At 35.2% G+C, this 12938-nt stretch overlaps 1 protein-coding gene across 2 annotated transcripts in view; it reads left to right on the top strand.

Annotated features, from left to right (window-relative positions):
* Positions 1 to 12015, top strand: part of Usp12 (ubiquitin specific peptidase 12) — a 36003-nt gene extending 23988 nt beyond the window's left edge. The window contains exons 6-8 of one of the 2 annotated variants that reach the window (XM_010623828.3): positions 6657 to 6854; positions 7782 to 7860; positions 8887 to 12015. In XM_010623828.3, coding sequence (XP_010622130.1) covers positions 6657 to 6854; positions 7782 to 7860; positions 8887 to 8988 — 379 coding nt within the window. In that variant the 3' untranslated portion in view covers positions 8989 to 12015. The remainder of the gene's footprint in view (positions 1 to 6656; positions 6855 to 7781; positions 7861 to 8886) is intronic. The other variant, XM_010623827.3, reaches the window with a different exon arrangement.
* The last annotated feature ends 923 nt before the right edge of the window (positions 12016 to 12938 follow it).

Raw genomic sequence — 12938 nt, 5'->3', positions numbered from 1 at the left:
AAAATTACATAATGGAGGAAGGAAAATTAATTCAACAAACTGGTTATCTACTTGCAAAACAATGCATTTGGACCCTTAACCCAACACTGTGTACAAAAATTAATTCAGAATAAAGACCTAAATGCTGAATGTGAAACTCATAAAATGCTTAGGAGAAAATAAAGTGCTTCATGACATTGGATTTGGAAATGGGGTGATAACAAAACTAGAGGCAATATAAATAAAAATTGATAAATAGGACTTTATTAAACTTAAATATTCTGTAAAGCAAAAGAAATGACAGAATGAAAGGCAGCCTACTGAATGGAAGAAAATATTTGGAAACTGTATTTCATAAGTGGTGAATACCCAGAATATGCTTTAAAAATTACAACTAACAGCAACAAAATAAAAATCTATTTTAAAAATGGACAGAGGACTTGAATAGACATTCCTCCAAAGAATGTAAACAAATGACCAGCAAGCAAATGAAAAAATGCAAATCACCAGTTATCAGGGAATGCAGTTCAAAACCATATGATATCACCTTAACTCCTGTTGGAATGGCCACTACCCCGCCACCCCACCCATGTTGAGGATGTGGAGATTTGTGCACTGTTGATGGGCATGTAAAATGCTGCTGCTACTATGGGAAACAGTATGGAAAGCCTTAAAAAATTAAAAATATAACTACCCTTGGTTAAGCATTCCCACCTGTGAGTATAAATCCAGAACGACCAAAATCAGGATCTTGAATAGATTATTTTCAGACCCATGTTCATTGCAGCATTATTTACAGTAGCCAAATGTTCCATTTACAGATAACAGGATAAAGAACTAGTGGTGTGTGCATCCAGTAGATTAGTATTCAGCTTTATAAAGGACACCCCGTGTTACATGCGACTGTGGTAAGCACAGGCTTTTGTCATAAGCCAGTCACAAAAAGCAAACACTACATGATCTCATAATGTACTGTCTAAAATAGACACTTAGAAAATAGGTGGTTGCTTGCAGTAGCTGAGAAAGGAGGAAAGGGGAAGAGTTGTTCGGTAGGTAAGAGATTCAGTTTTGTAAGATTAAGTTATCAAGATTTATTTTGCCATAGTGTTTGTATATTAATTTTATGGTTATTGTATGCTTATGGTTAAAATTGTAAATTTTATGTTATCTTTTTTCTAACCGTGATAAAAATATGCACTTGTAATACTGCCACTCAGATGTCCATGTTTGTATAAATATATATGTATTTTTTTGAGACAAGGTCTTGCTGTGTCGTTCAGGCTGGCCTCGAACTTACAGTGATCCTCCTCCAGCCTCCCAAGTGCTGGGATTACTGTTGTGCACCACCATACCCAGCTTATATAAATGTTTTTAAAAGTTCTGTAAGAAAGATTCCTTCAAGAAACACTAGTTTTTGGAAATGTTGACAGTGTGCCACAAAATAAGTATTCTGTCATCAGATGAATTTGTGATATAATTCTATCTCCCCCCGCTTTTCTTTCCCCCATTGTTTATTGGTACATTTAAAGCAAACAATACAGTTACATTTATCATTGGGATCTTGTAACTTTACATGATAAGTCTTGGTTCTTATTTTTTCCCCATTCCCCTGCCTTCCCTTCACCCCCTTCACCCTTCCCTATTTATAAAGACTTTGGAAATGTTGACAGTGTGCCACAAAATAAGTATTCTGTCATCAGATGAATTTGTGATATAATTCTATCTCCCCCCGCTTTTCTTTCCCCCATTGTTTATTGGTACATTTAAAGCAAACAATACAGTTACATTTATCATTGGGATCTTGTAACTTTACATGATAAGTCTTGGTTCTTATTTTTTCCCCATTCCCCTGCCTTCCCTTCACCCCCTTCACCCTTCCCTATTTATAAAGACTTTGTTTCCATTTATTCCTTTTTGCACGTTTTTTCTTTTCCCTTATTTCCTTTCCCCTCCCCTTGCCACTTCCCCTTTAGCCACTTTCTTCCCTATTTCACACTCTGAATTATACCATTTCAACCTTATTTACATTGTTTCTTTTTAGATATTCATACTTTACAATGTAGACTCTTGAGAAGACTCAGAATAGAAATGTTTGTTTGTTTTTTTGTTTATGTACCAGATAACCAACTCACATTCTTGGTGCTTGCGAGGCAGGTGGCAGAACCACTGAGCTAAATCCCTGGCCCCAAGTTAAATTTTTTTAATGTAACCTTTTCCAGAACTTAGGCACATATTAACTCCTTCTGCATAGCGTGCTTATTGAACCCCTAGGGAAATGTGAATATATTGATCATACACTTTATCCCATGGGCAAGTCCACTGCCTAAGTCAAAGTAAAGTGAAAAGCCTGAGGAATTAAAATAAAGGACTGATGGCTTTGTGTCAGGAGTTTTCCTGTGCTCTGGGTGCTGGGGTGGGTTTGAGGCTAGGGTTTTAAAGAAAACTGGTCTGTCACTCCTGTCTGTGGGCTCTCATGATGAGTGACAGTGGGCTGGAAGCTGAGCTCCTTGCCTTCACATCTTACCTGTCTCTCTGTCCCTTCACTGTCCCTTTATTGCATGAAGGAGACAGTCCTGTCCTTATTCAGGCACTGAAGAAGACCCATACAATGCCCAGGGGACTCAGCATCATGTTGTCATAGCTATCTGCCCTTGTATTTCTGGTTGGTGGGGCCCTTCCATCTGTACAAGTTGATGCCTGACTCCTTGCCTGGATCTCCAGATACTGCTTAATACCATGTTCATCCATCCACATGGCAGGGTCCTCCATGGGCCTCAGCCATACCTGTGACCTGTTCCTCATTTTTGACATGTGCTGGAGATAAATTCTGTGGTCTAAATATCCTCTGATTGCTTACATCTCACTTGTCACCGTCGTATCTTTCTCTCAGGTTATAGAATCTCATTCTCTCCCCTTATTGTAAATGTGCCATAGTTTATCCTTATATATGTTTAAAAAAAGCATTAGGATTTAGCCCATGGAACTGTATGTCTGTACAGTTACTCCACTTTTCTGGGTGGTTAAGACTACTGTGAAGTTCAGAAATAAACATCCCTGGATCCTGAGACTATCTTCCCCTCTACCCCCATTTCATTAAGGCACCAAATGCCTGCAGCTGGTTGACTGGTATTCTAGGTATTGGGTGGTTGTGGACTTTCAGTGTTCTCTATGCTCTTTGGAGTATCTTCACTATTAACCCTTGCTCTCTGGTGGTCTCTGGTGAAGTGCATTTCTGAGCATTTCTTTCAGTCCTTGGTCATTGGCTGACAGGTGCTGAAAAGGGTGTAGAAGCCCAGTTACTTTTCTAGGATTCCTACTCCAGGGTTTCTCTGTGGGACCAGGACACAGCTGTGCCTCTCTGGAATGTTGCCTGAGGTTGAAGCCTTCCCTTCTTGTACCCCCAGGAAATAAACACCATTGTAACTGTCTCACAATCTTGTCTCTGTCAACTTTTGGGGAGGTTGTATTTTCATTATGATCCATTTCAAAATATTGTAACTTCTCTTGCAGTTTTGTTTACCCTGTGGGTTACTTAGCAATTTGTTTTTTAGTTTTCATATTTGGGGGAATTTTTTTAGATTTTTTTGTCTTTATCAGAGGGGATGTACTCCACATTTTAAATCTTGAAATTTATTGAGACTTCTTTGGTTGTCCAGTAACTTTTTGAATGTCCTAGTTATTCTTATGAAGAGTGTGTAGTCTGCAGTTTGTTTGTGTAACATAAATGTCAGTTTCTTGGCAATTAGGTGATTTATAACTTCTTTATCCTTACTGATATTTTGTTAGTGAGAAGAGCCTATTGAAGACTTCAGCTCTGGTTATTAGTTTATTTCTTTAATGTTATGAAATTTTGAGGCTTTGATATTAGGTGTGTAGCTTTTGAGATGGTTATGTCTTTTGGGTTAGTTGACTGTAATTTTATATCTTTTTTTCCACTTGTAATATTCTCTGTCTTAAAGTCTACATTGTCTAATATTAGTATAACCAACATATTTATAATAAATGCTTATATGGCATTTTTTCCATCCTTATACTTCTTTTTTAAAGTTTTTAATTATAATTAGATATTATCAAGAAAGTTAAACACCTATTAGAATAAAAAATGAATACAACATAATTTTAAAGATAACAGAGCAAGAAAATATGTAACTTTATAAGGTCATCCAGACCTTAGTTATTTATGTGATAGGTAAACACCCTTTAAAGAAAATAGCCAGTTTAAATAGGAAATGTATCATTAAGCCAGTTTATAGATGATTAAAAATCATGCTTAAATCAAACTTTAAATTGCTTTTCTTTCCCCTTTCCTTCTTTCCTCTCTTTTTCCCCTCTTCTTTCTGTGCACTCTGTACTAAGCTGTATCCCCAGTCCTCAAAAACCTTATATTCTAAGATAACTTTTTTAGAAACTATGATGGCATCAAATGTAGTGGAGTATTCCTCTAATCCCAATCCTGGGATGCTGAGGCAGGAGGATCACTATGAGTTTGAGGTCAACCTGTGCTACACAGTGAGTTTGAGGCCAGCCTGAATTACATAGGAAGACCCTATCTCAAAAAACAACAAAACAGAATAAAAAAATTGACAGCAACCAAGAACATCCTACTGTTACCCCTCTCCACATATTTGAATAGAAGAAAAGCCAAAATCACATAAATTCTTTGTTGTATTGGTTTTTTCCTTCTGCTGTAAGATAATAAATTTTATACTCCTTATGTCAAGGGATTCTCTTTTTCGTAGAGAACCATTTTAATATGAGGGAGATTCTATAGGCCAGTCTCTCCTCATCTTTAAACTGTGGGTCCACAAATATTTCTGATAATCTCCAGTTTATCCCCAGAGGGTTTGTCTTCTTTGTAGTGGATGATAATTTTCCTTCCTATGGGGGCACTCTGCCAAATAGCATTCATAGTCTTCATGTGTTGTCTGATCAAACATGTTTTATCATGTAGACTCTTTTTCCTCTTTTTGGATCTATCCTCCTTGGCCTTTGTTCAGTCTCTAAAAGCATCTTTCTCCTGACCATCAGCCAGCCCCTGTTCACTCTTTCCTCTTTATTTTAACTAACTGACATCTATTACACTGACACTCATTTTATCCTGAGAAAATTCTTCTGAATCTACATTCCTTTATAAAGATTTTGCTTTAGCAACTCTGTATCAGTTTAATCACAGATCTGACTGAGAATTGTATGTAAATTTTTACACCAGTATATTTGTTTACTTAGGTATTTTCCCATACACTTAGAAACTTTTTAGCAGCCTTCTTTGACGTTATATACTAGTCTGTGATGTTTGTTAATTTCAGCTAATTTATTTATTTCAGTTAATTTATTTCTTATTGAATAGGTTGTTTTTTGGGGGGGTACTGGGGATAGAACTTGGGTCCTTGGGTAGGATTTTTTTACAATGTAAAATTTTTAGAAGTAAGTTTTCTCTCAAGTGCTATATTCGAGATGGTATATTTAATTTATATTAAAGAAATGAGACTAAGTTCATAAAATACTTTGTATTGCTAGGTTGTTTTGAGGAATGGCTAGTTGTTTGCTTTTATTTTAACCACTGATTTGCAAAGGCCAGGCTAATTCAGTAAACATTTTAGAAATAATAAGTTGCCTGCCACATTTATGCTTTGTAGAATGCAGATTTAATGTAATGCTATAAAATCATTTTATTCTTTTCCTTTCATTAGAAGTAATGGCTTGTAAATTTCATTTACTTAATTATGGAGGACATTTTGCTCCACTGAACCCACATCAAATTTAGTTCTGCAACATTTCGCCAGTATTCATCATGTGCCAGGCTTGTCGCTAGATAGTGGAAAATAAAAATGGTTTCTGGCTGTCAAGAGTTCAGATCCTAGAAGAGAAAGATGCATAACCACCTAAATGTTTTACCATGAAATCTTAACTTATATAAAGTGAACCTGTGAAGTGTTGATAGAGGAGTGAAGAGAGCAGTCATTAGTGTTGGAGGTGTAATGTTTTACACTATGCCTTTAAAAGAATAGGCTATTGTGTGAAGCAGGAGTATCAGTGCAACATTCAGTGGCATAGCAAAGAGCATTAGAATGTAAAGGATAGCTTGTGTTTCATAGTTAAAAACAACTAATGCATTTTCAGATTTATTTCATTCCTTTAGGATCTTCGTAGCTACCTAGTTGTAATTCTTGATATGGGACTGTTGCTAATCTCTGGCAGACACACTTGACTGAATGGTCTCTGATACTTCTCTTTATTTATTCTCCTGTTGTCAATCTTTTCTTGCATTATATTCATTAATAGGACAAATGGGTTGCATTCTACACTCACATCCAAAGGAATTGGCAGCTTAAGGAATCTGTTTTTTCTCCACTATTCCTGGGCACCTTGTGCATTTTTAAAGCTCTGTTTGATAACCACAGATTCTTAACAAAGAACTGGTTCCATTCTGGTTGTTTTGGAGCCTTACTTTGTGCTGTGTGATATAGCTTGATGTTGGTTGATAAGCTGGGGGTAGTTTTAAGATGTTCTGAATGTTGCCAATACAAATATAATAGAAACATGCAAAACTGGGCAGCCTGGGCCATTAAAATTGTTTGAGTTAATCTGTTAATTTAAGATAATAAAGTTTGATCATTCTTGTAAGGACATGGTAGATGTTTTTCATGCAATTTTATTTTCATCTTTATTTTTAATAGGATGAAAGTTAAAAAACTGCCCATGATTCTAGCTCTACATCTGAAGAGATTTAAATATATGGATCAGCTCCATCGATATGCAAAACTTTCTTATAGGGTAGTTTTTCCTTTAGAACTCCGTCTGTTTAACACTTCAGGTGATGCAACCAATCCTGACCGAATGTACGACCTTGTTGCTGTTGTGGTTCACTGTGGAAGGTAAATGCAGCTATGGGGATGTGGTAATGAATAGAGCAGAGCACATTTAGTATGTTCATGAGTGATGTGAATGGATAGCGTTTAGGTGTTCTTTATCCTTCTCAAGATAAATTTTATTCAAAATGGATTTTTCAGATGTACATTTTATTTTTTATTTTATATTTTTGTAGAGCTTTCTATATATTAAATTACTGCCTTAACTTTCCTATTATTTAAATATTACTCTAAAGGTATTGTCTTGTGTTCCTAACAGCTTAAAGTCTATTTGGGTTTTTTGTTTGTTTGTTTGTTTGCTAATTTCTTGGTGGTGGTTGGCAAAGTAATGATGCCTAAATAAATTTTACAAAAGAAATCATTTCTGAGACTAATTGGATATGATATGTTTATCTTGTTTGTGGTTATGAAAAGCACTTAAAATGTTTTGGAAATCCTCTTGAAAGACCATTTTTCTGATTTTTACCAGTGAGTGTTTTTATCATTTCCTATTAGCCTATTTAGTGTGCAGGCTCATTTTCATTCTCTTTTCTAGCAATGGTTTGCCTTTCTTCTCTACATGGATGGATATATATTTATACTTATTAATTTACAAAATAACAAAAAATTTCCAGACTAAAAGAGCATTTCATAGTGAAAACTTGTATTTGCAACATAAAGTCTTCATTGACTGCATATAATTCTGTTAATAATTTAAAAACAGGGCACTTGTCCTTTTTCCCAAGTTTTGGGAAATTTGTAGTAATTATTTGATTCTAAATTTGGATTCCATTTCAAATCAGTTTAGCTTTATCTTTTGGGGTTAGGAAAATATGTAAGGAATATTTTAAGCTGTTTTAGTTTTCCTATAGAACTTGAAATTTAGAGCCTGAAAGAGTAATATAAATAGGCGTAGCAAGAAATTAACTCTTCTTTTTTCTTCTTTTGTTTTAGTGGTCCCAATCGAGGACATTATATTGCAATAGTTAAGAGTCATGATTTTTGGTTGTTGTTTGATGATGACATTGTAGAAGTAAGTAGTTTCTTAATTTCTTAATTTTCTTTAAAGTTATGAATATATTTAGCTCTTCACTTTCTCATTCATATGACTGGTGATGAATATTAGATGAATGTCCAGGTCGTTAGGTAATAGTTTAATTTTACCTTTTTGCTTCATAATGTCCAAGCCCAGTGCTTGGGTGGCTAACCAACCTTTAATAACTAGAATAAACAAGGAAAACCTTTCACTAATATAACTAGTTTCCAAAAAGTCTTTCATTACTATGTAATATACATAAAGTACAAGAATTTAGGCAACTTGATGAATTTTTATTTGCAAGAGCACACATACTTGTCAGTCACTAGCCCAATCAAAATGCAGTATATTTTCAGTACTATAGCAGACTCCTTCTCCTTGATCAGTACACACAGCTGTCCCCGCCCCTTCCTTCTGTGGAACCAACTACTGTATTTAAAAATTAATCATCATGATTAATTTTGCCTGGGTTGCATTATAAATGGATTTATACAATGTGCCTTTTGTGTCTGCCTTTCTTCACTCATCATTACATTGTGAAATTCCCTCTTATTATTGCTATAGTAGTTGTTTTTACTCGCTTTGTAATTTTTCTATTTTATGAACATACCAAGTAAGAAATTTGGCTTTTTGTCATTTATTCACCATTATGAACAAAAAGTCTTTTGATCATCCTTGCACAAGTCTTTTATTAGATGTATGCATTTACTTTTCTTGGATTTTGCATTAGGTTGGACCATTGGAAATTGCCACTTTTGTAGGTCTAAAATGATTGAAATTAGTGTGTTTCATGTGTTCAACCTATACCTAGAGGTAGAATTGCTGGATCAAAGGGTAGCTGAACATTCAGCTTCAGAAGTGTTAATATTTTTTCAGAGTGGCTGCACCTTATATCTTACATACCTACCAGCTGTGTAGGAAGAGTTCATTCTCACCAGTGCTTGATATTGTCATTTTTTAATTTAAGCAGTTCTGTTTGCTCAGAGTTCACATATACATTAATGTTTATATTTTGCCTCACAGAAAATAGATGCACAAGCTATTGAAGAATTCTACGGGTTGACATCAGATATTTCAAAGAACTCTGAGTCTGGTTACATCCTTTTCTATCAGTCTCGGGACTGAGGAGGACCATGATGAAGAGATACTTTCTGCCTCATTTCTTCTCTGGTTATTTTGGAAAGGATAAAGCACTGATTTTTCAAGAAAAGAGAAATGCAGGAAGCTCAGGGGGCAGTAGCATACTTTGCACACAATAAAGCAAAGACTATGGATTAAGAAGCCCTTCCTATCATGGTGTTGATTTATTTGCTCAGGTATCATGCTGTCTGTGCAGTTCCATACAACAAGGGCATGAAATCAGAGATACCAGCTCCTCTTGTAAAAACAGCCTTCCAGTTACTGACATGCATTTTCTCTTTATAAATTTAACCAGTAATAATTTAAATTCTTTGGGGATGCAGTAGGAAGAATTGGAATATGTGCTGGCTTGTATTGATAATGTGAGGAAATGATTCTGAACACTGCACAGATAGATACCTGGGGTTAGTATATGTAGAAGCATATTCAGTGTCTTTTCAAGCATAAACCAGAAATACTTTTGGGCCCAACACTTGCAGTTGCCTTCCTGATGTAAAAACCTAATGTAGAATCCAGGATCAGGAAGACAAATATGTTTTGCTTCTCTGAAGAAGCTTATAATAATATACAGTATATGTATATGTAGGGAACAATTGGTCAGAAGTGGCTTTTTGTTTCCCCAAGGGGAAAGACAGGCTTTGTAATTATAATTTTTTCCTTATTTATTTTACTGAAAACTGGTAGAGTCTTAATTATTGTATGAAGTGCCCGTGATTCTGTCAGTAAATTTTAGCCTATTTTTTATTAGTTTTGTCAGTTTTAATACTCTTTTTGTTTGTTTCTGTTTTTAAGGGGAATTTTAAATTCTATCCTAAAAATCACTAAGAGATCTTGAGAAAAATTGCAGTGAGAGGAGGTAAATATTCTTTTTCAGGAGGAACTGATATCTCTGACTCAATATTTGTTCTTTTGTCATAGTTCATAAGTCAGTTATTTTATTCAGCTTTAATTTCAGTAAAATAAAAATTTAAGAATTCCCTATATTAGTTAGAATGATTATAAGAAATTCTGGTGCAGTGGTGATGTACTGGTCTTTACAATTCTTAAATATTCTGATATTTCAAATTGAGCCTTGCTTGGAAAATTCATGTCATCAAAGTTATTTTCAAATGTCTTTTTTTTTAACTTTGGTAAAATGTAATACAATTATTTTAACCCTGTAGCAGCCTGGATTGTGTGGCCCAAAACGCCTGAAAATTACATTTTGATTATGTAGGCCAGTAATTAAAAAAAAAGGGCCATTTTCTCCCTGTGACTACAGATTGGAAGAATGTTCAGAAATTAAAATTTATATTTTTCATTTTGTTTCAGATATTAAGTAATACGTGTAATGTAAAATGTATGTACACCATTGCAGTTATTTTTCCATGCATCAGTAAGTTGTCTGACAGTGGCAGAATGTACCTTGCAGAAAATAATTGAAAATTACTTTCAAATTAATAGCAATTAGGCATTGGATGTTTCTTATCAAAAGGAGTACTTTTTTTAATTTTCTAAAGTTACTTTACTAAAATTGTTGACAACAAAAAAAGATATTTCTTGTGCTGCTATTAACATTTATTATCCATATCTTTTAGCTCAGGAAATGACTTCACCTATTTGTGTCAGAAGCAGATCTTTAACAGGGTTACTTAGCTAATTGGGCCGCTTTGACAGATGTGCTGAGAGAAAATTATTATGATATTTGGTGTTTATACTAAATATCAAAAAATATTTTGACAAATTCATTTTTAGGATACAGCTTCTCTTAGCCTAGCTGAAGTTGTTTTGTACAAATTACACATAGCCTGCCTAACCTGCCAACAGTACACAGGAGAATCAACAACCAAGATCATAGGGGAAGTCAGAGGCGCTTCTATTTTGAGAGCTTAAACTGAATTGTTGGGGAATTTAAAGTTGTATTTTTACAGGTTTCTGTAAAGAAAAAGGATACAGTGAAGCGCACAGTTAGTTTTAACATCAGCTAGGCCACAGCAGTATAAAGATAGATGAAGTCATTTGGATAAAGGTACAGCATTGAAATACTGTATTGTATTTTGTGCATTTTTGCATTTTAAAAATCCATAAAGGCAAAGCAAGTTTAATTTTGTTTAACAGCAAGTTCTAACATTTGTACTGAGTTCCATGGTCATCACATACTTTGTTCACATTTACACTGTATTTCATCGTATGATTTGTCATAGGGAGGGACTGAGTGATGGTTCTAAATTTATTTTTTACTCTTAGTGCAGCTGGATATAAGTAAAATGTTTTGAAGCTTATCAGAAACTCAGTATACTTTAAAAATATATAGGGTTAGTGTTGGGGAAATAAAAATACAGGTATTGTAAGTAAGAAAAGTGACCCATCTAGAAAGCATTGTGAGGTTGTGTGTGGGTTGGCTGTTATTAAATGAGGGGCAGGTTAAAATTGTAAATGGGGCTGATTTGCTATATAACTATGTACATGTTTGTTGGGATAGCTGTCCCGTATTTTGTATATTGGAATAAAGATTTCTATAAATTATCTTAACTAAAAGTAAATATTCTAAATTAAGTTCCACTTCTAAGTCATATGGCTTCTGTTTTGGAAATTTTACCAATTACAGGAGCCAGGAGGCTTAAGAAAGGGGAGGGAAGATGTTGTACTATATGGGTCTTGTGGCTTCTAACCATCAATATAGGTTGTTTTCTTTCTTTGATGGCAGTAGGAAGACCTCATTTTCATAACATACTACTCTTGATACTTTATTTTAAAGATACTTTTCATTAAAGATTCTCTCATGAGGTGTTTGGCTGGGAGCTGGGAGGCTAAGGTGCTCAGATCCTGGCTTTTCAGTGAACTTAACTGTGTGACCTTGGGCAAGTCACTTAACCTCTGTGCTTCAGTCTCCCTGTCTTGTAAAATGGGAGTAATACCTACCTCACAGGGTTGTTGTGGGGATTAATTAGAAATAATGTCTGTAAAGCATTTAAGGTTCTTGAAGAAGGCGCTATATAAATACAAAATAATATCTATTAAAGTTGGTTTATTTGTGCTTGTGGGCTTTGGTTGTTTTTTTTTTTTAAATGTATTTGCAAATTAGAACTGCACATTTTAGAAATCGTGTTGCTGTTTTTGCACAGGTTAATGTTTTTGTTATCCAAAGACATTTTCCCTAGAAGAGCATTGCAATTATATGAAACAGTACTCTATATATTCCTGCATTGAATTAATACATAGCTTCTGAACATGTTGGTCTGTTTTCTGTTGCTGGACAAAACATCTGGATAATCATTTTAGAAAGAGAAAGGATTTTGTCTTGCTCTTTGGTAGTTTTCAGTTCCTGGTTGTTTGACTCTATTGTTTTTGGGTCTGTGGTGAGCATAGCATCATGGTGGGTGTGTATGGTACAACCAGGATGCAAAGTAGAGAAGGGGCCAGGGTCTCAGTGTCTCTTTCATGAGCACAGTACATTTCCATGACCTCCCACTAGGCCTTGCCCCCTAAAGATTCCACCACCACCTGGTTTCCCTGGTGGCTGGCAACCAAACCTTCAACACATATGCGTTGGGGTGATACTCCAGATCTAAACCAAGACACTCTGCTTGTCTTTATGTGATAGCATATCTTTTGAAAAATGCCAAGAATAGGGGCTGGGGATTTAGCTCAGTGGTTCTTTTGCCTGCTTTGCAAGCACAAGGTCTTGAGTTTGATCCTCGGTACCCACCCCATCTCAAAAAATGCCAAGATTACATTTTTAAATTTAGAACCATAAACTCTTTACTTGAAAGGTCACAGTTGCACCTTTCCTCCTCTTTACAGTGTCGTTGCTCCTGTAGGTTCTGTTTTAACATGTGCCTAGTTGACCAGTCCTTGAGTACTTAGAGCCTGTTCCACTTCTGAGTAAGTTGGATTGTTATTAGTATTTCTGTGATTTCTAGACCATCCTCATTCTCCCAGCATGCCTTCTGTTG

This window comes from Fukomys damarensis, unplaced genomic scaffold (assembly GCF_012274545.1).
Source record: "Fukomys damarensis isolate Sample0158 unplaced genomic scaffold, DMR_v1.0_HiC HiC_scaffold_38, whole genome shotgun sequence".
Lineage (NCBI taxonomy): Eukaryota > Metazoa > Chordata > Mammalia > Rodentia > Bathyergidae > Fukomys > Fukomys damarensis.
Note: the sequence above shows the minus strand (reverse complement) of the source record. Positions and strands in the feature narration are given on the sequence as shown.